This window comes from Vombatus ursinus, unplaced genomic scaffold (genome assembly GCF_900497805.2).
Source record: "Vombatus ursinus unplaced genomic scaffold, bare-nosed wombat genome assembly UNPS02010788.1, whole genome shotgun sequence".
Lineage (NCBI taxonomy): Eukaryota > Metazoa > Chordata > Mammalia > Diprotodontia > Vombatidae > Vombatus > Vombatus ursinus.
In genome coordinates, this window is record NW_020950566.1 from 4,815,092 (window position 1) to 4,841,931 (window position 26,840).

Sequence of the window (26,840 nt, forward strand, 5' to 3'; positions counted from 1 at the left end):
TAAGTTGCAGTGCCAAGATTTGAACATAGGTCCTTTGTTTCAAATCCAGCATTCTTTCCACTGTACCGCTTCTCTCACTTTTTTTTTTTAAGGCAATTAGGGGTAAGTGACTTGCCTCCGGTCACACAACTAATATGTGTCAAGTGTCTGGTCTAAGGCTGGATTTGAACTCAGGTCTTCCTGACTCCAGGGCCAGTGCTCTATCCACTGCGCCACCTAGCTGCCCTTTCACCTTATGTTTTAATAGAAATTTTTGCTTTTGTGGGATTCAATTGACTATGTCTAATTGAAGCCTGTGTGGTTCTTTTCATGTCACTCTTGTGAATTTTGATCTATTTCAGCCCTGGTGTTATCAGGAGCAGAATCACTTTAATAATCACATATTCCAGCATGAATCTAGTTCTCTAATTTGTAAATCTAAGGCATTCTGTGAATTTACCCATAATTGGGGAAATATAACGGTACTACAGGAGGGTTAGATAAAGATTTTGCCCCGATATAGCTTCAGGGGACAGCTAGGTGGCTCAGTGGATAGAGCACTGGACCTGTAGTCAGGAAGCCTTCAGTTCAAATGTGGCCTCACACACTTTACTAGATGTGTGACCTTGGATAAGTCGTTCAATCCCTGTTTGCCTAGGAGGCAGCTGGGTGGCTCAGTGGATAGAGTGCTAGGCCTAGCTGTGTGACCCTGGGAAAATCACTTAACTTCTGTTTGTCTTCATCCACTGGAGAAAGAAAAGGAAAACCACTCTAGTATCTTTGCCAAGAAAACCCCATGGACATTATGTCCATGAGGTCACAAACAGTCAAACATGACTGAACAAGAACAACAAAGCTTCAGAAGCCTAATTATTATGATAACGATGGTGGATAGGGAAAACTGAGTTAACATTTAAATTTACCTGTTACGGAGAGGTACAGGCATTAACTCACAGAAGTTAAGGAAACCAGTTTTGAAGTAGGACAGACAGCATGTTGTATGAAGGGTGAAAGTCAGAAGACCTGAGTTTGAGTTCTGACTGAAACTTAGCAGCAATGTGCTAATCATTTTCTGATTTTCATCCCTACTTCCGCATTTGGAAAATGGCAATAATACACTACTAATATTGTAGAGTTACTGAAAAGAAAGTGCTTCCAAAACTTAAAGTGATATATAACGGTGATGCTATTTTTAGAATCTAACAATAGACTACAAAAATTAATCTAAATTATTCATCCTAATAAAGGTGATGGACTCTAAGAACTATCAGCTGACCATCCTATCTGGAGACTATTAGGGAAAGAAGTGTTCTTATGGATCATCTAGTCCACTCCCCTAATTTCATAGATAAAATGAGGCCCCGAAAGGTCGAAGAGTGACTTGACCAAGGTCCACCTAAAGCTAGACAAGCAGAACAAGGATAAGCATCCAGGTCTTACAACTCTTAAGTCAGCGCCCTAACTACTGTACTACTGTGGTTCCTAAAAAGACATCCCATTCACCTTCTCTCCATTCACTCCACTGACACAAATAACCTCTTTTTGTTCCCATCTATCTTCACTTCAAATGCTTTAAAGCTAAATGAAATCAATCACGGAGATCTCTTCCTATATATGTCAATATATTTGTCATCTTCATCTGTATTCTACAAAAATGCAAGTGTTTAGTTGTCTACTAATTCCAAAGCTGGGGATAGCTCCAGTTCAGTTTCAATTAGACATCCTTACCCCAGGCCTACTCTGCATGAAAATCTAGCTCATAAAATCTATCCAACATTACACTGTCATATAAAAACATGGGGTATTTCTTGCATGGAAGAAACCAGATCAGTTAAGATTTTCCTAAATAAATCTTGGAGATATAAAGTGGTCTTACCGTGGCTCCTACTTCTTTAGCTTTGTCAATTGTTTCCATGGCCAACATATGGTCAAGGCCAGGATCCAATCCCAACTCTCCAATTATTGTGATGCCAGCATCATCCACACTAAAAGAATTGGAAAAGTGGGAAATGAAAAATATGTTCATAAAATGAAAATGTTTCAGTGGGGCCACAGGCTGCCTACTTTAGTGAATACTTACGGGTCTTACCTTTGCTCCAGTTCCTTGAGGGCTGGTGTGATGTAGCTAGCAGTGACCATATTCACTTTGCTGGCAATACATGCTTTGGCCACAATAGGATGTAATACATATGGTAGCAGGCTTCAAGTGGAAAGAGGAGGGAAAACACCTGATTATGACATTGCAACAGTTTTCTTGATTAGAAACTAACACCCTACCTCCTGACTATGGGCATACCTTGTTTATGTAACATAGATTCATGAAATGCAATGAATAAAAAAGATTTTACCAAATATTCATATTTTAAGTGTACTAGAGGGCAGAGGCTTTAAAAAAATCTTTTTGAATTAAGAAAAATCACCCTCCCATTTTACCAAAAACTTAGTTTTCTAAGTTCAGTTTTCTATATGTGATTTTCACCAAATACAGATACCTCAGTACTTGCTTCAAAGATGTGATTCTAATGTTGTCACCATGCCCCAAAGCAAAGTTTTTATTTGCCTTCAGGCAATGACCACAGGCCAGCATGCAATTTCTCCCTCCTTTAGTACTCAATAATTGAAACATTTATTAAATGCCTACTAGGTGCAAGGTACCAAACTAACTTCTGGGAATTCAGAGACAAAACCAAAACCAAAACTGTTCTTGGAGATAGTGGGGGGATATGATATGTACAAAGACCAGTAAATACCAAGTAATTTAGCTGTTAGGCAGCTAGGTGATATGGTGAATAGAGTGCTTGGGAAGACCTGAGTTCAAATCCTGCCTCAGATACTTACTCAAGTGGCAAGTTATTCAGCCTCTCTCAGCCTCAGTTCACTCATCTGTAAAGTGAGAATAACAGCCCCTACCTCATAGGGTTGTTGTTAGGATTACCTCATTCGGTAATATCTGTAAAGCACTTTGCAAGCCTTGAGCGCTATGTATAAATACTAGCTATTATTATTGATTTCCAAGGGAGAGCATACTGTTAACTGGTGGGGATCAGGAAAGGCTTCATGTAGGAGGTGAAGCCTGCGCTGTTAGCTTTGAAGGAAGTTATTAACTTCTAAGAAACAAGGGCAAGAAAGAGTGCTGAACCAGTTGTGAAGAGCAATGAACGAAGGTGCTATAGTGATATATGCTGGGAACAGGCATCAGTCCAGTTTGACAGGAATGGAGAGGGTATGGAAGAGAGCAATATAAGACACTAGAAATATAGGTGTCACTCACATATTGCAAGGGTTTGACTACTAGAATGAGGATTTTTGCATTTTGACCTAGAATTGTTATATATAACCTAGAGTGCTGAATCATACTTTCAATACACAAGATGAGACATTGGAAGAGATTGAAAATTGAGTATCAGTGTGGCAGCTGTGTAGAGGAAGGATGCTCAACATCCTCAAATAGTCTCAACCACTTAGTAGACAGGAGAGTGAGGTGCCAAGTGGATAGAGTGCCAGACCTGGAGTTAAGAAGACCCACCTTACTGAGTTCAAATCTGGCCTCAGACACTCATTAGCTGTGTAAAATCAGGCAAGTCATTTAACTTTGCTTGCCTCAGTTTCCTCATCTGTAAAATGAGCTGGAGAAGGAAACAACAAACTGCTCTAGTATCTTTGCCAAGAAAACTCCAAGTGGAGTCATGAAGAGTTGTATATGTCTGAAAATGACTAAAAAACAACATTGGCAGACAGCTATTCACATTTCTCCATTCTACTCAAAGTCTTATTTCTAAGCCAAGATCTGAGCACATTTAGCCTTTTGCAGTTCTTACCATTTAGAAGGGATGCACATAAAAGCAGCATGATGTATTGGAAAGAACACTAGGTGGGGACTCAGAAAGCCAGATTCTCAACCTGGCTATGTGAATCTGAACAAATCACTTAAGCTTTCTGGGACTTCAGTTACCGAGGTTGTAAAATAAGTGGGGGCTGATTCAATTATCGATAAAATCTGATATGCTTTCTCTCCTTACCTCTGCCTCTTAGAACCTCTGGCTTCCTTCAAGATTCAGCTCAAACATCACTTTCTGCAGGAAGCCTTCCCCTATCCCTTGAGTGGCTAGTGCTTTCTCTAAAGTGACGTTCCTTCGACTTTATATGTGTCTTGTATATCCCTATTTATGTACATGTTGTCTCCCCTTTTAGAATGTAAGCTCCCTGAGGGCAGGGTTGTTCTTTTGCTTTTCCATCATATTCCCCAAATTAAATACAGTGCTACACAGTGAGCATTTTAAATGCTTGTTGATTGGCTAATGTCCTTTTCAGTTTCTCATTCTATAATTTTGAGCATAAACAGACTATTAAGTAATCAACAGAAACAAAGAAATAATTATTTACAATTTATAGTATTATAAAAACCCTTATCATACCCTGAAGGCTTGAGATTCTCAAATCCATCTCCACTGTATTTTCATCCACTTTCTCTGAGCAGAAAGTGAAATGCAGCTATTAAGATGTACAGAGGTTCTTTCTTTGTGTATACTAACCTGATCACAAGGTCCTGTTTCTTTACTATGTTGGCCAGTCTCTCCTCTTGCTTCCCAATGTCCAAAACAATGGGGTTAATGTTGTATTTCTTGGCCCAATGCTCAAGCTGATTCTTCATATCTGAGCCTATTTGAGGAACAAAACATTTCAAGATACTTCTTTTGATTAGTTTTTTCTTCCCCTCCTAGCAAGTCAAAAAATAAAGTTTGTTGTGACTTCTCAAAAAAAAAAAACTTCTCTAAAAAGTCCTAGGAATTCACACACACACACACACACACTCAAACTAATTGCCAAAAGGGAAAGGGAAGGTTTATTTACCCACTGTCATTTCAATGCTGCCATCTCTACAAAGGTATTCTAGTAGTGGCTCAGACACATAGCCACTTCCAAGTAGCAAAACTTTCTTCCTCTTGTCCATTGAAAGCAATTCTGCATGTGCCCTGAAAAATGAAATGAAAACAGTAAACCCAGAAGAAAAGAACACTTTCAGCTTAGAAGTGTAGTGAATAAAACCCCCAAGATTCAGTTTCCAGGTAATTAATAATCAATGTATTAATTAGATTAGTTCATAATCAATAAATTGATGGTCTGTAGTTTCTTTTATTAGCCAAAGACCCCAAGGAAGAAATGCCTTAAATCAGATGTGTACCTTCTGACAGAGAACTCCCCTACCAAGTGAAACTCAACCCTCATTGGTGGATATTTAATGAGGGTGGGCTAAAAGTCTTCAGCTCTGCCTGCTGAGAACGTGGCTTGATCTTGAGACTCAGCACCCTCCAGTAATCTGAACAGGGGAAGCCCTGTGCATCCAGACCTCCCTGGTTAGAGGTCTGCCTAAATTCTAATGGAGGAGATCAAGGACTAGGAGACACGTGCGGGGGGGGGGGGGGGTTGGAGATCTAGCTGAAGCTGGCAAAGTAGACAGAAGTAAGGGTCCCTGCTCAGGTAGATGCCTTGGGACTGGGAGATTACCTTACTGTTAACACTTTTAAACCTGCCTGACTTTTTCAGGAATTGAGTCCTAATGGAAATAGGAGAAAAAGGATGGATCAAAAATTAATAATTAGCTATTAATATAATAATGTAATATTAATGTCTCTCAGAAGTTTTCAGTAAACCTGACCAAAATAAGAGCTCATTTCTTCAGGCAAACATTTAGTTTCTTGTCTGTTAACTACCCAAGATAGGTAGGTGGTGCGGCACACAGCAAAGCCTGAGTTTGCATTTCGCCTTAGCTATTTATAAGTTGTGTGACCTGGGCAACTCACTTCATCACTCTCAGTCTTATTTTGCTCATCTGTAAAATGGGGATAATCATAGCACCCACCTCACAAGCTTGCCATGGGATTGAATGAAATAACATAAATGCTAGCTATTATTTTCATTCTTCAGAGAGGAGTCATTTACACCAAATCTTGTTTTAAATCACTCAGCTGTTACAAGGCGAGGTAATATTATTCCAAAGCCAGCAGCAGAACTTCCTTTCTCTGTTAGCTTCTAACTCAGGACCTGAATTTTGCTGAAAGATTAGGGCTTCTTTGTAGCCCACTTTATATCATAACTAAACTATGAAAGCAAATGCCCCCCTTTCAGGCATTTACCCAGAACTCTCTGCTTTCTAAGAAGTCACAACAGAAGGCAGGTGAAAGCTAATGCAATATCCAGAATAATACAGTTTTAAAGTCTTTCAAAGTAGTCTTTGCCTCTTTAAAATCTATGTACACCCATTAGAAATTTGGCATAGGGCCACCACTCCTGGGCTCACAGAGCCCATATGAATTATTTGAGTAACCTTTGTCTATCCAAGGAAAACCCATAGGTCAAGGAACCATAGGTAATTAATTAACTGCTGGCCAGCTATCCCATTATATGGCCATTTCTAGGTGCTTCAGAATACCATTAACAACAATATAAACAGCTAGCACTTTATACATAGTAATGCATTTTATACTCACACTAACCCTAGCAGATGAGTTATTGTTATTGTATCCCCATTTTACAGATGAGAAAATGGAACCATAGAGAGAAGCGATTTGCCCTGGATCACACAGCTAGTAAGTGTCTGAGGCACTTCTAGACTCCAAGTCCAGAACTCTATCTACCATACATACCACTTAGCTGCCTTTAGGAAGCTCTAGATAAAAGTACATTCATCCCTTCCACATTGCATGGCACTTTCACAATCTAGAACTACTTGGGTTGATATTATACAATACTATACATACATTTCATGCATTTCTGAGTTTCTAAACTTTTTCTGTGTTGTCTGCTGGCCTTTGCTGTCATCTGCAGCTTCCACAAAACTCTCCAAAATTCCCATTTAATTTGTTATGCCGACCCGTGATACAGCGAAACTGGGATAGGGAAAGTCATGGTGTGGAAGGGATAACTGTATAGATTTCTAGCAAAAGAACTACCAATAATAGGATCATAAGAGCACAGATTTAGTTTAGCAGAAGAAGGGGCAGCCAATACTTAGAAGTATATTTCTCCCTACACAAAAAATGGAAATATCCACAATTTTCAAGTTAAGACATCAGCATCACTAATTATTTTAACATTAATATGCAATTTCAAGCAAAGGTTGTTCTGCTACTAGCTCTTGCTCTATTAAGTATATTCTCTTTTCCAATTCAGCCCATAGACCTATATCAAGATTCTATCACATAAAGAAGATGGGAAGTATTAGCAACTAGAGCCAAGAAGGCTTGTTTCTGTCTTAATGTACATGTCTAGGACGTGGCACATAAAAAAGCTGGTCACATTGAACATGCAATTAGCTTAGAAGGCATTCCAGCCAGTGACAGTGAGCAGAGTTCATAGAAGAGAATACTATGCAATGGGCAATTTTTGTTCCCCTGATCTTAGTGAAAGCACAGCATGAAGCTACTTTTTTCACAACTATTACAAAAACTACATGCCTTATGTAACACCTAAAAAGTAGTGTCAGGCCACCACAGTGGTAATAACATTTGGTGATAACAACAACTTAAAATCACATGTTTATATATAGATATGTGTGTATATACATATATACATAATATATATATAATTTCATTTGATTTTCATAAAAACCCTATGAAATAAGTAAAGCAAATATTATTATTACTACTACTAATGATGATAATAGCTAAAAATTTATATAGCACTTAGTATGGCCAGGAACTGTGCTAATCACTTTACAATTAGGGGTTATTATCTCCATTTTATAGATGAGGAAACTGAGACAAACAGAAGCAAAGTGACTTGCCAGGGTCATACAGTTAGTAAGTATCTGAGGTCACATTTGAACTCAGGTTTTCCTGACTCCAGGCCCAGTGCTCTATCCACTGCACCTCCCAGCAGCAGATACAGTTCAAACAAGTTAAGTAATTGCATTTCATACAGGTTAAGCAGCTTAGACAAAGGTCATATAGCCAGAGTCATAATGGTGGAGCCAGAATTCAAGACTGGGTCTGACTTCACTCTCAGAGCTTTGCTAATATACCAAGCCACAACCCAAGCATGAATATTATTGCAGGCATACTTTTTTTTATTGTATTTTGCAGATATTGTATTTTTTACAAATTGAAGGTTTATGGCAATCCTGCATCAAGCAAGTCTATCAGTGCCATTTTTCCAACAGCATGTGCTCACATTGTGTCTCTGTGTCGCATCTTCATAATTCTTGCAAATATTTCTTTTTTTATATTATTATATCTGTTATGGTGATCTGTGATCAGTGATCTTTGATGTTACTATTATTATTGTTTGGGGAAGCCATGAACCATACACAAATAAGATGGTGAATTTAATAAAAAAAGGTGTGTTCTGACTTCTCCATCAATCTACCCTTCCCATCTCTTTCCCTCTCCTCCAGCCTCTCTGCTCCCTGAGACACAACAATATTGAAATTAGGTCAATTAATAACCCTACAATGGCTTCCATGTGTTCAAGTGAAAGGAAGAGTCAAGTGGCAAACTGCACTGTGGTCTTATGTAAAGAAATTGCCATAGCCACCCCAACCTTCAGCAACCACCATCCTGATTAGTCAGCAGCCATCAGCTCCGAAGCAACACCCTTCAACAGCAAAAAGATTATGTGACTCATTGAAGGCTGAAATGGTGGTTAGCATTTTTTAGCAATAAAGTATTTTTAATTAAGGTATATACATTGTTTTTTTAGACATAATACCATTGCACACTTAAGAGACTATAGTATAGTGTAAATGTAACTTTTATATGTATTGGGAAACAAAAAAAAATTCATGTGACTTGTTTTATTGCGATATTCACTTTATTGTGGTAGTCTGGAACCAAATCCACAATATCTCTGAGCTATAACCTGTACTTGATTCTATAACCCAGCCTTGTAAACAACTATTCACCCATTCACTGTAAGTAGACAGAGAAGAAAACTGATTTTAATATTTCTGTCTCCTGAGAGCACAGTCCTACTGAATAAACCATTTGTAGTTAAGAGCTAGCAATGTTGACAAAGAAAATAACCATACAATGGAAATAGAATCTGCTCAGCAAACCAGATCATTTCACCAACAAAAAAATGCCTTTTTTTTTTAATAGTTTTGAATCCTAACATTAGCACTCAGGAAATGTGAGCTATTATGCAAGTTCCTTTCCAACAGAAGAGGTCTTAGGCAGGATTTGCTGTCAATGGAATTGACCACAATCCTATGTCAAAATAATGTTGCATAGCCATAGTCTTGCTTCTAACAAGGAGTCCCATTCTGAATGGGTTCTGGAAGGGCCCCAGGACAGAGCTGCCCTGTCCTTCTTGGCTTCCTCACCTGGTCCCCAAATGTACTGGAACCCATCCAGGAAGGCCTGGCCATGGGAAATATTACCATCATTGAAGGGACTCTCCCTGTTTTCCTTCCCCCTTTGCCCTGGATGCTTCACTTGACGCAGGGCTTAGGAGAGATGGTGGTTAGCAACACAATGAGATGGAAAGCTGTAAGGCCTTATCATGTGTCCTGCCATTGCTTCCTAAGATTCTCCAGGCCTTTCCTTCCAGGTTCTGTAGGCCACATGGAGCACCATCTTAATTACTCAGCTAGGTGGTACAGTGGATAAAGTGCTGGGCTTAGAATTAGGAAGACCTCAGTTCTAAACTCAGCCTCAGAAACTTCCTAACTGTGTGACCCTGGACAAGTCACTCAACTTTTGTCTGCCTTAGTTTCCTTATGTATAAAATGGGGATAATAATAGCACCAGAGTTGTTGTGAGGAACAAATAAGATGATAATTGTAAAGCATTTAACACCAGACCTGCCACATAATAAGTGCTGTATAAATGTTAGCTACTATCATCATTACCTACATATAACTTTAATTTGAGGATCTCTGGACCCGGACATCCACCCCGCCACTGAACCTTTAGGACTCCTGGGCATTTCTATCTACCCTGCAGTTGAACTTTCTTTTATGTATTGTTTCCTACAAATAGAGTGAGCTCCTTGAAAGCAGAGACTTTATTATTTTTTCTATGTCCTCAGGACTTAGCATGGTGCTTGGCACATAGTAAGCACTTAATAAATGCTTTTTCATTCATTCACTCATTCACTCATTCATTCATTCACACTAGCACTAACTGCTCATTACCACTAATAATAATTACTTAATAAGTTTTCAGTAATAGAAATAATAATTGTAATAAGGATAAACTAGTATTTATATATCACTTTAAGGTTTACAAAGCACTTTACATATGTGATCTCACCAAGTCCTGTGAGGTAGTTACTATTATTCTTCCTGTTGTACAGATGAAGAACTTAACATGGAGATTGGTTAATTGAACTTGCCCAAAGTCACACAGAGATTAAATTTCTGAGGCGAGACTTGAATTCAGGTCTTCCTGAAGCCAAGGCCAGCACTCTCTCCCCTGTACTACCTAGTTATGCAATGTTTAAGGCACCATATTAAAAATGATATATGTTTGTGTATGTGTAGATATGTGTCTGTATATGTGCATGTTATATGTTTGTGTATATATTAATATATGCGTGTGTGTACATGCACATGCATTCACATGATGTGTCTAAAAGCACATGTTTGTATACATGTATGGGTGTACATTATACATGTATACACAAAAGTATACATTGCATGTATGTATGTGCATATGTACATGTCCATATATAGGAATATGTGTATGCACATATACATGTATACTGTGCACCCATTTGAGTGTATATGCATGTGCATGTGCATGTATTAGCCTTTGCTTTCAGAAAGAAGTGGCATGAATATATGAAAGTCAAGTTTCCAAAAGAGAGAAGTAATGTTTCTATTTTCTTATAAACAAACATCTGAGGCTTAAAAAAAGTCTAAGTGCCATTGAAAAACCATAAAAAAGACCACCCTCTGGAAAGTTTCTTCTGAAAAGTGTCCAGTTTCTTGGTCTATTAACACTTAAGACTGCAAAATATGAAGGGAGAACAAAAAAAAAAGAAAAAGAAAAAGTAAAAGAAAAGAAAAAATGCCCATTGCTGTTCAAGGAACAGCACATCTCTGTAAGTCTAATATAATATAGTAGCTAAAAATCATGGAATGTCATAATTTCTAAAGAATCAAAATCTCAGATGACCCAAAAGTCAATGGAGAGTTGTTCATAGAGGGGAGAAGGGCACTGAATGTTCTCAAAGATGACCTGTCCATGAGAAGCGGCACAGAAAGCAAGAACATGTAAGACTTGAAAAAGCATCAGACCAGAGACAACAGAGCTAGGGACAACCCAAGAGTTTTCCTCATACTCTTAGGTGGTGCAGTGGATAAAGTGCTAAGTCTAAAGTTAGAAAGAGTTAAGAGTTCAAATTCTGCCATAGACGCATACTAGATCTGTGACCCTGGACAAGTCACTTAACCTTGTCTGCCTCAGTTTTCTCAGTAGAGACAATAATATTTTTCTCAAATGAGATAATAATATCACCTCCCTCCCAGGGTTGTTGTTAGGATCAAATGAGATATTTGCAAAATGCTTAGTACTTTATCACAGGGCTTCTTAAACTTTTTCTACTCGCAACTCCTTTTTGCATTTCAGCAGTGTTCATTGGTGTCCAGTGGCATGATGGCATGTGCAGTGCAAAGTGTTCATGCTTTGTGTTCAGAACCAAGGCTGCAGTGAAGTTGTGTGATGAAAAACAGGCAAGCACTTCCAGAAACAGCCTGGATTCATTACACATTTGATTTTTAATTAATTTTTTGTCATATAGTTTAAAAAGTGCTGCCTGAGTTTAGCAGACATTGCTTAGCATAGTGCCTGGAACATAGTGACTGACTTAATAAATGCTTGCTCCCTTCCCCCTTCACACCCTGTATGTATAAAGAGTCATCAGAAGACCTCCAGTACATTGCACAAATTCTCTCTAGAGGATTTGTGGACAGGCAAGAATGAACATTTCCAAGGAAGAGGAAATCTATGTCTGCAGTAAGATATAGAACTTTATAATAGGTTTTGTCTGGGCAGAATTTGCATATTAAGAGAACACTTTCTCTTAGAAAGGGTTGCACATCCCCAGTATCTGACTTCAGGACAGTAGATGCCTGAATTCCCAATGACAGTGAATCCCCACGTAGTAGTAGGAAGGACATAGGCAGAGATAGGATACTGTGGACATAGGAAAAGAGGATGCTCATCCATGGTAAAAGAGCAGAAGAACTGGGTCTCACAAACTGGGATAAAGAGTGAATGCTACCACACAAAAATACTTCTACCTAACACTACTGCCCTTATGAATAGCTATTTTTAAGAGTAAGGTACAGCAGAAAAAAAAAAAAGAAAGACATGTTAATCCCTCCAAAGGCAATAATATAGAAATGCCCATGAGAAATACAGAGAGAAGAAATGAACAATTAAAGGTGAGTAGAGCCTATGAATATGAAAATAAAGTAGCCTAGAAGGGAAGAGAAATTATGAAAAGAACAAAGAAAAGGAAATATTCTTGGAGAAAAAAAAGCAGAGGAAAAGAAAGGCACAAAAATAAAAGGTTAGAGGAAAGGAAGAGAGGGAAGATTCTGAAATACTAGCTTAACTGGGTAGGGAAAGGAAATAGACCAAAGAAGGGGAGAAACAGACAAAAAAGAAATAAAGATTATCAAATTCAAAGAACTTGAGATAGAATAGGCAAATAGGAGTGAGGGAGTTTGTGAGAATAAAGCAGCAAAAAAAACAAATAATAAATATGAAGCCATTCAAAGAGACAAAGTACTGGCATTACAAAGGAATTGAATAAAAATCTGTACAAAAGAGATACAAACGAGTCAGGGCAATAGAGTGAGCATTTAGCAACTTTGCTGTAGCATTCCCCAGACCTCTTCCACGATGATCAGAAAACACACCAAACCAAATTCTGAGTGGAAAAACCAAGGAAAAAATCACAGTGAGTCATTTTTCCATTTGAGGTCAGTTTAGGAAGATAAGCAGAGGTCTATGAACCCTGGGATGGGAGCTGGTCAGGAGCACAGAACAACAGAAGCCCCCAGTAGCTATGGTGAGTTCCCTGGGCAGAAAGAGATACTGGGGTCCTCTGGAGTAGCACTGGAATGGATGTCATCTGCAGCTCTGTGGAACATTATCCAGTTTCAGGATATGGTTTCAGGGCAGAGAGAAGCACTCACAGTTAAGGTCCCTGTAGACTAGGAGGGCAGTAAACAGACCTCTCACCATATCACATCAGAAGCACTAAAAATTTACAGGCCCTCCGGACAGCTGTGAAAGAAGCACAAGGACATAAAAGGTAGAAGCTCAGAGTAGTCATCCTCACTCCCCAGAAGTGAGCAGAACCCAACTCTAACATAAAGTCCAAAGTCAATAAATAGGCTGGAGAAATGAGCAGACAATAAAAACAGAACCTGACCATGAAAAACTACTGTGATGACAGAGAAGCTCTAGACACAAACTCAGAAGAAGACAATGGTTTAAAAACCTCTACAAGCAAAACCTTAAAGAAAAATGCAGATTGGATAAAAGCCTAACAAAAATTCCTAGAAGAGCGAAAGAAAGCAATAAAAAAAATTTTAAATAAAAATGATAGAGAAAAAGACTAAGAAAAGAAATGAGAACTCTGCAAGAATATTACTGGAAGAGAATTAACAGCTTGGCAAAGGAGGCACAAAAAATACTAAAAAAAAAAAATAACTCCTTAAAAATTAGAATTGGCCAAATGAAAGCTACTAACTCCACGAGACATCAAGAAACAATAGAACAAAGTCAAAAAAACTTTTTAAAAAATAGAAGAAAATATGAAATATCTAAGAAAAAATGGCTGACCTAGAAAACAGATCAAAGAGAGATAACTTAAGAATCTTTGGATTACCTGAAAGACATGAACAATTTACACATCATATTTAAAGAAATGATAAAGAGAAATTTTTCAGGTATCTTAGAACCAGAGGGCAAAGTAGAAATTGAAAGGGTCTAGCAGTCACCTCCTGAAAGAAATTCCAAAATGAAAACTTTCGGGGATATTATAACCACAATCCAAAGCTCCCAGGTCAAGCAGAAAATACTTCCAGCCACCAGAAAGAAACAATTCAAATACTGTAAAGCTAAGATCAGGATCAAGCAATATTTAGCAGCTACCGCTATAAAGAAGCTGAAGACTTGGACTACGATATTCCAGAAACCAAAGGAGCTAGGATGACAATCAAGAATAACCCACCTAACAAAATTAAGTATAATCCTACAGGGGAAAAATGGATATTTATTTAAGCATTCTTGATGAAAAAAAAAAAGAACTGAATAGAAAATTTGACCTTCAAACACAACACTCAAAAGAAGCATAAAAAGGCAAACAATGAGTAAGAAATCATAAGGGACTAAAAAAGGTTAACCTTTTTACATTTCTATATGGGAAGATGATACATCTAACTCCTAAAAACTTTATCATTATTAGAGCAGCAAAAAAGAGTTTACACAAACAGAGTTCATGGAAGTGAGTCAATTATGTTGGAATGATCTCCCAAAAAAATGAAGCATATCTAATCATAAAGCAAAGAAGAAAGAGGAAGATGAATAGAATTTTAGGAAAGTTGGATATAATGGACCTCCGGAGAATATTGAATGAGAATAGAAAGAATTATACCTATTTTTCAAATATACATAGTGCTTTCACAAAAACTGACTATAAATTAGGCCATAAAAATATCACTAGCAAATGAGGAAAAGCAGGAATATTAAATGCATGTTTTTTCTGACCATAATGTAATAAAAATTACATTTAAAAAGTATTAATTAGAAAATAAATAACTTAATCCTAAACAATGAGTGGTCAAAGAACAAATCATAGAAACAATAATTTTATTAAAGGCAATCACAAGAATGAGACAACAAACAAAAAATTGTGGGATTCAGTCAAAGTAGTAGTGAGGGCAAAATTTATATCTCTAACCACTTACATCAATAAAAGAGAGAAAGAGAAAATTAATGAATGAGCATGCAACTGAAAAAAAAACAACAAATTTTAAATCCCCAATTAATCACCAAAATAGAAATCCTGAAAATCAAATGAGAGATTAATAAATTGAATTTTTAAAAAATTAGCACTAACAAATAAAACCAGAAGCTTATTTTATAGAGGGAAAAACAAACAATAAAATAGATAAACCATTGGCTAATTTAATTTTTAAAAAGAAAGAAAATAAAATTAACAGTATCAAAAAAGGAATGATTGAACGCACACCAATGAAGATGAAATTAAAACAATTATTAAGAGCTGTTTTGCCCAACTATATGTCAATAAAACAGATAATCTTAATATAATTAATGAATATTTACAAAAATATAAATTGCCAGGATTAACAGAAGAAGAAATAGGCTATTTAGATAACCCTGTCTTTGAAAAAAGAAAATAAACAAGCCATAAATGAAGTCCCTAAGGAAAAAAAAAAACCAGGACCAGATGGATTTACAAGTGAATTTTACCAAATATTTAGAGAACAATTAGTTCTAATACTATGTAAGTTGTTTGAAAAAACAGGTAAAGGAGTTCTATCAGATGCTTTTTATGACACAGATATGGTATTGATGCCTAAACCAAAGAAAATAAAAACAGAGAAAGAAAACTTTACTTCAATTTCCCTAAGGAATTTGATGCAAAAATTTTAAAATAAAATACTAAAAAAGATTACAATGATTTACTACAAAGATAATACACTAATTTTATACCAGTAATGCAGGGAAGGTTCAATATTAGGAAAACTGTAAGCATAAGTGACCATATGAAGAGCAAAAACAACAAAAATCATATTATTTCAACAGGTTAATAAACAGCTTCTGATAAAACACAATACTCATTTCTTATAAAAAACAATAGAAAGCATAGGAATCAATGGCACTTTTCTTCAAATAATAAGCAGGATCTATCTAAAACCCAGAGCAAGCATTATGTAATAAGGATAAAACTAGAAGCCTTTCCAGTTAGATCATGGGTGAAGGAAAGATGTTCATTACCAATATTATTGTTTAATGTTGTACTAGGTATAGCTAGTACAAATGCTAGGTATAGCAATAAGATTAAAAAAAATTAAGGAATAAACACAGGCTATGTAGAAATAAAACTATCCCTTTTTGCAGATGATATGATGGATTGCTTAGAGAGTCCTAGAAAGCTAGCTGAAAAAGTAGTTTAAACAATTAACAACTTCAGCAAATTATCAGGACATAAAATAAACTCATACAAATCATCAGCATTTCAATACATTACCAACAAAGTCCAGCAACAAGAAATAGAAAGAGAAATTCCATTTAAAATAACTGCAAATACTATAAAATATATGGGAGTCTACCTGCCAAGACACGCACAAGAATAATATGAACAGAATTACAAAACGCTCTTCACACAAATAGAGACAGCTCTAAATAATTTGTAGAAATATTAATTGCTCATTAGTAGGTTAAGCCAATGTAATAAAAATGATAATACCACCTAAATTAATTTACTTTCTCAGTGCCATCCCAATCAAACTACTAAATAATTTCTTTATTGAGGTAGAAAAAATAATAACAAAATTCATCTGGAGGAAAAAAAGGTCAAGAACATAAAGAGAATCAGTGGAAAAAAATGTGAAGGAAGGGAGCCTAGTAGTATCAGATCTCAAACTATCATTATCAAAGTAATTAGGTACTAGATAAGAAATAAAGCAGTTGATAAATTGAATAAATTAAGTATACAATATAAGCAAATGAGAGCACACACAGTATGTGATAAACCCCAAGATCCCAGCTATTGGGACAAGTACTCACTATTCAACAAAAACTGCTGGGAAAACTGGAACATAGTCTGACAGAAACTAAGCATACACCAGTATCTCACACTGTATACTAAGACAAGCTCAAAATGAGTGCATGGCTTAGACATGAAGAGTGGTATCATAAATTAGTGGACTATAAAAGAAATTACCTGTCAGATCTATGGATAGGGGAAGAATTCATGACCAAATAAGAAATATAGAAGTTCCCATGAGATAAAATGGATAATTTTGATTACAAAAAAAGAAGAAATAAAGTTTTTGAACAAACAAAACCAATGCAGCCAAATTAGAAGAAAAGTCAGAAACTGGGAATAAAAATTTTGCAGCTAGTTCTTGGGATAAATGTCTTATTTCTCAAAAATATAAAGAAGTGAACCAATTTATTGAGATATGAGCCATTCTTTAATTAATAAATGGTCAAAGGATATAAACAGGCAATTTTAAGAAGAAGAAATCAAGGTCATCAATAGTCATATAAAATGCTCTAAGTCACTAATAATTAAAAAAATGCTTTTTTAAAACAACTCTAAGTTACCACTTTATACCCATCAGTTTGGCTAAGATGTCAGAAAAGCACAATGACAAATATTGGAAGGAATGTGGGAAAATAGGTACACTAATGCACTGTTGGTGGAACTGTGAAATAGTTTAACCATTCTGGAGGGCAATTTGGAACTATGCCCAAATGGCTATGGAATTGTACATACCCTTTGACCCTGCAATACCACTACTAGGTCTATATTCCAGAATGATCAAAGGAAGAAGAAGTCCTAGTTATACAAAAATATTTATAGTAGCCCTTTCTGTGGTGGCAAAGAATTGGAAACTGAGGGGATGCCCATAAACTGGGGAATGGCTGAATAATTTGTGATAGATGAATGTGATGGAGCACTGTTGTGCTATAAGAAATGATGAAGGTGATGGTTTCAGAAAAAATTGGGAAGACATATGAACTGATGCAAAGCAAAGTGAGCAGAACCAGGAGAATAATTTACACAATAACAACATTACAAAGATAATCAACTGTGAAAGACTTAATCAAGATCAATACAATGATCCACAGTTCCAAAGGATTCATGATGAAAAATGCTATCCACCTCTAGATAGAGAACTGAAGGGCCTGAAGTGAAGATAGAAGCATTTTTTCTCTTCTTTTTCTGTTCCTCCCCTCCCCCAGAACTTGGCAAATGAGGAAATATGTTTTGCATGACTTTTTGTGTGTAATGAGTATTGTATTTTTTGCTTTTTTTAAGGGGTGAGGGAGAGATGAAGGAAGGGAGAGAATCTGGAACTTAATTGAAAACTTTTTTTTTTTTTAAGAGAGAGAAAAAGGACTTGAAAGTCAGGAAGACCTTAGTTCAGTTTTGTCTCTCACACATACTGGCTGTGTGAGCCTAGGCAAGTCACTTACCTTTTTAGTGCTTTAGGCGCCCCCTAACACTATAAAGTACAGAGGAGTCAACTTGCATTGGTAAAGGGAGTTTCCTTATTTTGAAATTCCCTATACCAATGAGATCATAGGCCTAGAAAAGAAATAAAAGGAGAAAAACACGAGCCTAACAATTACAATAGATCCACAATTCAATATAATGAAAGAGAATTACAGACTGAATAAGGAAATAAAATTCAGGAATTTTGAACATAAGAAACACAATTTAAAAGAAAGACATACAGAATGAAAATGAGAGGCTATTACAAAATTTAGTGTGTATCAGGTAAATCCAAAAAGCAGAAGTTTCAATCATGCTATCAGACAATTTTTTAAGGAAAAAACCACATAATTATTAAGAAAATCAAACAGGTGAATCCATTTTGCTTAAAGAAATCATAAATGATAAACCAATGTCAGTACAAAACATATACGCATCAAATGGCATGCCATCTAAATTTATAAAGTTAACTGAGTTGCAGAAAAACATTGGAACACAAATGATAGTAAATCTTAGTATTTTCTCAGAGCTAGGTAAATCTTAGAGAAAGATAATGAAATAAAGGATAATAAAAGGAAAAATAGAATTAAACCAACTGTTGAACTTAAAATTAAAAAATATATAGTATCACTAAATAAGGACATCAAACAACGTACACGTTTCTCATCACATTATACTACATAGAATATGTGCCAGAGCTCAGAGAAATAATAAATGTTGAAAAAGAAAGAAAGAAAACAGGCAAAAATGTCACAAAATGAGAGAGTATGGACCAGTCAGGATCTGGACTAGTGAAGCAGTCCCTACACTGGTACATGAATGAAAGGAATAGACTGAAAAATATGAGTTTAAATCCAAGAAAATAACTTGGGTGGCCAACACCAAATATAGTTTAAATCATTTCTTTCCCTGCACCAGAGGGTGCAGGTGTGAGTAGAGTACTATGGGATGATATAAAAAAAATTAAGGGGTAAGAAAGAAGATTGCACTGGGAGAAGAGGGAAAGGAAAGATAGAATGGGGTAAATTATCTCACATAAAAGAGGTGCAAAAGAGCTATTAAAGTGGAATGGAAAATGGGGGGGGATGAGGGGCAATTGTTGAACTTCTCATCAAAATTAACTCAATTAAAATAACATACACACTCAGTTGGATATAGAAATCTGTCTTACCCTATAGGGAACTAAAAAAAAAACAAGGGTAAGAGAAAGGAGTGGGGCTGATAAAAGGAATGGAGGATTTGGGGAGGCTATAGTAAGAAGTAAAACATTTGTGAGGAAGGACAGAGTGAAAAGTGAGAGAGAAAGAGAAAGACAGACAGACAGAGAGAGAGAGAGAGAGAGAGAGAAGAAATAATGGAAAAATAGGATGGAGGGAAATACATACAGTTAATTATCATTACTATAAATGTGAATGGGATGAAACCACCCATGAAACAGAAGTGGATAATAGAATGGATTAAAAACCAGAATCCTATAATATGTTGTTTACAAGAAACACATTTGAAACAGGAGACACACATAGAGTAAGGGGAAGATGCAGAATCTATTATGCTTCAGCTGAAGTAAAAAAAAAAAAAAGCAGGGGTAGTGATCATGATTTCAGACAAAACAAAAGCAAAAATAGATCTAATTAAAAGAGATAAAAAAGGAAACTACATCTTGCTAAAAGGAACTATAGATAATGAAGTAATATCAACACTAAGCATATATGCACCAAATGGTATAGAATCCAAATTTTTAAAGAAGTTAAATGAGTTACAGGAAGAAATAGACAGTAAAACTACACTAGTGAGGATTTTAACTTTCCCTTTTCAGAACTAGATAAATCTAACCGTGAAATAAGCAAGAAAGAAGTTAAGGAGGTGACTAGAATGTTAGAAAAGTTAGATATGATAGACTGCTGGAGAAAATGGAATGAAAATAGAAAGGAACCCATCTTTTTCTCAGTGATACATGGTATCTACACAAAAACTGACCATGTATTGGGACACAAAAACTTCATGACCAAATGCAGAAAAGCAGAAATATTAAATGCACCCTTTTCAGATCATATTTCAATAAAAATTATATTCAATAAAGGGCTGCAGCAACATAGATTAAAAATGAATTGGAAACTATTCTTATCCTAAAGAATAAGTGGGTCAAAGAACAAATCATAGAAACAATCAATAATTTCATTAAAGAGAGTAACAACAATGAGACATCATGCCAAAATTTACAGAATGCAGCCAAAGCAGTACTTAGGGGAAAGTTTACATCTCTAAACACTTACATCAATAAAATAGAGAAAGTGCAGATCAATGAATTGGGCATGCAACTAAAAAAAAAAAAACTAGAAAAAGAACCAATTAAAAATCCTCAATTAAACACCAAACTGGAAATCCTGAAAATCAAAGGAGAGATTAATAAAATTGAAAGTAAGAAAATCAGCTGGTTTTATATTTGAAAAAATAATAAAAATAGATAAACCATTGGTTAATTTGATAAAAAAAAAAGAAAGAAAACCAAATTAAGAGTATCAAAAATGAAGGGATGAATTCATCACCAATGAAGAGGAAACTGAAGCCATTATTAGGAACTATTTTGCCCCATTATATGCCAACAAATCTGACAATCTAAGTGAAATGGATGAATATTTACAAAAATATAAGTTGCCCAAAACAACTGAAGAGGAAATAAAATACTTAAATAATCCATTTTAGAAAAATAAACTGAATAAGCTATCAATGCACTCCCTAAGAAAAAATCGTCAGGGCTAGATAGATTCACAAATGAATTCTACCAAACATTTAAAGAACAATTAATTCCAATACTATATAAACTATTTGAAAAAATAGGCAAAGAAGGAGTCCTACCAAATTCCTTTTATGACACAAATATGGTGCTGATACCTGAACCAGGAAAAACAAAAACAGAGAAAAAAACTACAGATCATTTTCCCTAATGAATATTTATGCAAAAATTTTAAATAAAATGCTAACAAGGAGATTATAGCAATATATCACAAGGATCATACACTATGATCAGGTGGGATTTATACCAGGAACACAGGGCTGATTCAATATTGGGAAAACTAATTGAAAAGCATAATTGACTATATTAATAACAAAGTCAACAGAAATCATATAATTATCTCAATAGATGCAGAAAAAGCTTTTGACAAAACACAGCACCCATTTCTATTAAAAACACTAGAAAACATAGGAATAAATAGAATTTTCCTTAAAATCATAAGTAGTATCTATGTAAAACCATCAGCAAGCATTACATGTAATGGGAATAAGTTAAAAACTTTGTTTTTTCTCTCTCGCTCGCTCTCTCTCAATTCAAATTTTCTTCCACAAAATGACTAGTATGGAAATGTTTTACATGGTTGCACATGTATAACCTCTATCAGGTTGCTTACCAACTCGGGGAAGGATAGTGGAGGGAAGGAAGGATAGAATTTGGAACTCAAAGCTTAAAAAAAAGAATGTTAAAATTGTTTTTACATATAATTGGGGAAAAATAAAATATTATTTTAGAGTGCTTTATATACATTGCTGTATTTGAGCCTCAAAGTAACCCTTTGAAGTAGATGCTACAGGTTTCAGCTCAATTTTATAGATGAGAAAATGAATATTAAGTTATTCAGGCTGAATAATTTTTCCATGCTCCTAATTCTTAGGATCAGAAGCAAGATTTGAGCCCATGTTTTTCCTGACTCCAAATCGAGCCCTCTTTCTACTGTGCCAAATGATCTCTCCCATAAAAGCAGAAACTGTCACCAAATTTAAAAGAAGAGATTTGACAAAAGAAGAGGCTCTGGGCAGTACTTTACCTGCTGTCTCGTAGTTTCTGGATATATTTATACTTTTCAGGCAATGATCCATTAGATGCAATCACTGCCTAAAAGAATATGAAAGATATGTAATTATTTAATTATAATTGACCTTTAAAATCTTAGACTTGTTTAGATAGGGAGTGAAGAATTCAGGAGGGAAAAAAGATATTTGCACAACTTACATCTCGGACAACAGGAGAGAAATTCTGACTTTCAAGAGGCTGAGTCGCATCTGATAATATCTGAAAGGCCAAATGAAACTGGTAAGAAGGTTTCCTTGTGTTGGCATGTGCACAGAAAGATCTGTCAAAGAAGAAAGGAATTTGGAAAAGCAAATTTTCTAAAGAGCACAGAATGTTCCGACTCCTAAGGACATTCAACCCTGCACTAAAGAAAATGCCTTCAACATAAATTCCAAATTTTAAACTACCAGCTGGTAACTATGACAATATGATAATAACTCTGCCTCCACTCTAGGCAGTTTACAGTAAAGAAAAACATCCTGACCCTGGTTAAATGAGCTATATTGAGCTTGTTAAAAATAACAGTACAGGACTTATCCCTGACTACCACCTTGTCTAGTAAATAGTCATTACTAGCCAGCATTAGTCCCTTCTAGGAGAGAGAGAGAGAGAGAGAGAGAGAGAGAGAGAGAGTACAGCCAACCGGACAGTTTAAATCGTTTAAATCTTCCCAACACCCTACTTCTTCTTCTCTCAGGTCCTGGACACAGACAGGATACCAGTAAAAGATAAAATGCCTTCATAATAAGGTTATATTTAAACTGAATAATGAAATACATGGGCCAATGCACATTGGACTAGTGCATTGTGGGCAAGTAATTCCATACTTCCTAAAATCTGGCAAGAGGAATCCAGAAAACAAAACGACAACCCCCACAATCCACCTCTCTCCACTTATTCCAGCTTCAAGTTATATCCAAAAATTTTAGCTACTTAAGCCCTAAGTACCCTACCCTCAGGGACCAGAAGTAAATAGTGCACTAAATATATAGCTAAAGGAAAAGGAGGCATTCCTATGCTCCCTTATCCCATCCTAAGGTCTAGTTTAGCATCACCTCCCAATTGGGGGGGCTTATAAAAGGGTGGGAGATGGTGAACAGCCTCGGGGGAAGAAGCAATGGAATGTTAATTTTTAATTTAAGTTTCCTGAATAATGGAAAACATAAGATATGCTGTCCATTTTGCATTTATACTAATGTAAATACATTTATTAGTTTTATTTATTTATTTATTATATTTATTTATTATTAGTATACCTTTATACTAATACCTTTTTAATGCTAAAAAAAAAAAACACATAGAACCACAAGCCTGAACAAGTAACTCTTTCTATATCCAATTATTTTCTTCCTAGAATACAGCTCAGATGTCTGCACCAAGAGAATGAAAATTTTTATCAAGGAAAGGAAGGAGATGAGAAAATTTGAGGCATGGAATAGTTTGCCCAATACCCAAAGCTAAGAGTAAAACAGTAAAGAGAGAGGCAAGGCAGGGAAGGCACAAATGACCATCATATCACCTTAATGATATCCTGTCTGGCTAGTAGACCTTAGTCACTTGCCTTCCACTCCGAAGAACATACTCTTACAATTTACATGCTGCCCAGCTCACTATTTAACATTCTTGTGCAAACAAGGCATGTCAAGAGTTTAACAAAAAAGGGGGAAAAGTACATTTGATAGAAAGGAGGAAGGGCACAGACTGTAAGCTTAGCCTTGTTGTCAATCACTCTGCCATTTTAGAATGGTAGCTTCCAAGAGCAACCGCTCAAATGGAAAAATAACCAGCATTTAAGGAAAAGCTTCCTTAGCTTTTGAAGTTAAGAATCGGGGCCTATTATTCTCAGAGAGAAAGTTCTACCAGGAAATATTAACTACCGTTGTCAAATTGTAACACAAAAATAGATGGGATTGGGAGAGGGTGCTGGTGGAGAGGTGCTTTCTAGCCAAGCAAACAATGATTATAAAGTATAATGATATTCCAGACCCTGACCACTAACAAAGGTATAAAATCTCTGCCAAATATTCTTCATAATTTTACTAAGGCTATTTAATGAATTACTAAGAAAAAAGATCCAATTTGATTTTCTATCTTTATGATACACTAAACCAGATGAGAAGGGTTCTTAAATGACCCAGCTGGCTTGGATATCAGGACCAATGTGTCAGAGACAGAGAAAGGGAGAGGTGAGGAGGAGGCAAGAGAGAGAGAGGGAAAGAGATAGTGAGAGTAGGGGTAGAGGGGGGTAGAAGGAAAGATAGAGTGAAGGAGGGGGAAGAGAGAGATAGACTCTCACAGATCAAAGGTAGACTCTGGTCAAAGATACCTTAATGAGAGAGACAAATTACCTCTGAGAACAAAGATGATCATATCAATAGTAAGGCAAGGAAAGAAGAAGATTAATAATGTAAATGTTTACAAGTAAAACTAGGAAAGAGAAAGAGAGAATCACAGAAGATTTCTTAGATGGAAAAGATTAGCATATTCATTAAATATCTCAGGTTTTCATGCAATCCCAGTTGTTGAGTCCACCATTCTGCTTACCATTTCTTCAACATAGGGAAAAAGCATATCTCCAAAGCATTCTGTAGCTTCAATTGGGAGCTGGGCTGGTAAATTGTCAATGGAACACATGAGTATCCCAGAGCCTTCAACACTAGAAGTAGCAAAATGACTAATTATATTTGCAAAAATGACCAACATACCCTATAACACTCCTCACATGAGTATGAATACGTTATTATGTTGGCCCAGCACAAAACCACGTATGTGAAATATAAGAATTAAAATAGTTGACACCCCATCTACTACTAATTTCTTCTACAACAATCTCCCATTCATATAAATATTGCATATGTATTCAAAAGTTGAAATACTTGCTTTTTAATAACCTTATATGCAAATGTATATGAAGAGTCAGCATGGTTTGGTAGGAAGGACACTGGACTTGGAATAAGAAGATCTAGATTGACATTCCAGCTCCAACACTTACTGGTTATGTGATGATATATGTAAGTTATTTTTTTTGTCTGAATCTCAATTCCCTCATTTATAAAATGGAGGCAATTGTACTTTTACAATCAAACTCACAAGGTTAAAAAGTATTTCACAGACCTTAAAGCACTACATAAATGTGAATTATTACCTCTCAAAACCTCACAGACTTTAGTATATTTCTACTGTCATCAAAGGCTCACACATCAACACTAGGAAGTGCTATGATGTTGTGCATTCAGATGATTTTCTCCTTATGTTTAAATAACCTAACTGAAATATTATAAATATATGCCTCCACTCCCCTCGCCAATTCAAAAGGCTTTAAATTGCTTAGTTTGACATACTCACCTGTCATGAATAATATGCTGATCAGCATCGTACATACAAAAGGGACTGTCTATTGTCGTGCATTCTGTCATAAACTCTATAGACCCTCCAGTGTCAGCTGAGATGTCACATATGGCCACAAGTCTGAAAGAGAGGATGCCCATATGCCATACTGCATTACCAGCTGAAAATTGCCATCAATACTAAAAATCGACAATGATAACAGCCAACAACAACCACAAAAGCTAAGGATTAGACAACAACTTCTAATGTGCATTTCCCATCCCTTTACACTGAACACGGAGGAGAAGAAAAACAAAAACAAAACAGCAACAACAACAAAAATCAAACAAGGAAAAGATTACTGAGAGATTCTTCCCAACGGAGGACTTGTTCTCCTCAACTGAAAACAAAAGGAACCAGAGCTGGATCATGCCTTTCCTCAGAATTCTCTTTAACAAAAGAACAGTGCCTAGCTACACCTTTCTAAATTAATCAATCATATAGGAATTTAGTAAGCAATTACTATATACCAGGTACTGTGTTAAGTGCTAGCAATAAGACAAGTGACACCCCTTTAAGCTATCCTACGTGCCACCACCTAAATAATCGTGTCAAAAACCTATTCCACTCATATCATCTTCTTTCTTCTTGTCCTATTCCTAATGAGGATGATTTCCTCACTTTGGGATAGTAGGGAATGACCTCTAACAGTCTGGTTGCCATTTACCCTTCCAGGTTTTGTGTCCCACAATTCCCCTGTGCCATCCTTTTCCATCAATCAGACTGGTCTACCCAGTGTTCTTAGAACACATCCTGTTTTTCTTACTTCCACATCTTTGCTCACAATGTCTTCTCTCTCCAGAAGTGTCCTTCACCCATACCTCTACCCAACCGAATTCTACCAATTCAATAAGACCTAAATCATTTTCTACCTAATCCATGAAGTCTTCCCTGAGCAGTCCAGTCCACAAGGCTCTTCCCTTCTTCTGAACTTTTATTGCACACATACTGACTGTACAACTCACTTAGCATTTAACGCCAACCATCACATTGCCTTAGTTATCTATTTTTGTGTTCATGTTTTACCTCCCCAAATGGGACTCTAAACTACCTGAGGACAGAGATCCTATCATGTACCTTTTAATCCCTTAAAGTACCCAGAATGGTGCTAGAATAACTATTAGCTATTATTATTACAACACCTAAACTAGTGTCCTGAACACTGTGATTACTCAACAAATATTCAGTAAAATAATTCATCCCTAAAATTCATAGTAGCACTATTTAGATTTGAAGATAGAAAATGAACCCAATGAAAGTTCTGCTATTTTTCACTTTCATTGCCATAGACAAGTCATTTTTTTTTAAGTCCATGGGCTTCAGTGTCTTTACCTGCAAATTGAGGGACTGGATGATCCAAGGCCCTGTCCACTACCAAGTAGCAAACAATGGGAGCTAATATGAAAAAATCGTTGGC

General features: G+C 36.0%; 1 protein-coding gene across 2 annotated transcripts in view; it reads right to left on the reverse strand.

Annotated features, from left to right (window-relative positions):
• AASS (aminoadipate-semialdehyde synthase) overlaps positions 1 to 26,840 on the reverse strand; it is a 74,450-nt gene that overhangs the window by 18,795 nt on the left and 28,815 nt on the right. For both annotated transcript variants that reach the window (XM_027855177.1, XM_027855179.1), the window contains exons 10-17: positions 25,382 to 25,504; positions 24,581 to 24,692; positions 22,196 to 22,255; positions 22,011 to 22,078; positions 4,831 to 4,952; positions 4,512 to 4,638; positions 2,069 to 2,179; positions 1,856 to 1,964 (exon numbers count right to left, since the gene is read on the reverse strand). In XM_027855177.1, the coding sequence (XP_027710978.1) occupies positions 1,856 to 1,964; positions 2,069 to 2,179; positions 4,512 to 4,638; positions 4,831 to 4,952; positions 22,011 to 22,078; positions 22,196 to 22,255; positions 24,581 to 24,692; positions 25,382 to 25,504 (832 nt within the window). The remainder of the gene's footprint in view (positions 1 to 1,855; positions 1,965 to 2,068; positions 2,180 to 4,511; positions 4,639 to 4,830; positions 4,953 to 22,010; positions 22,079 to 22,195; positions 22,256 to 24,580; positions 24,693 to 25,381; positions 25,505 to 26,840) is intronic.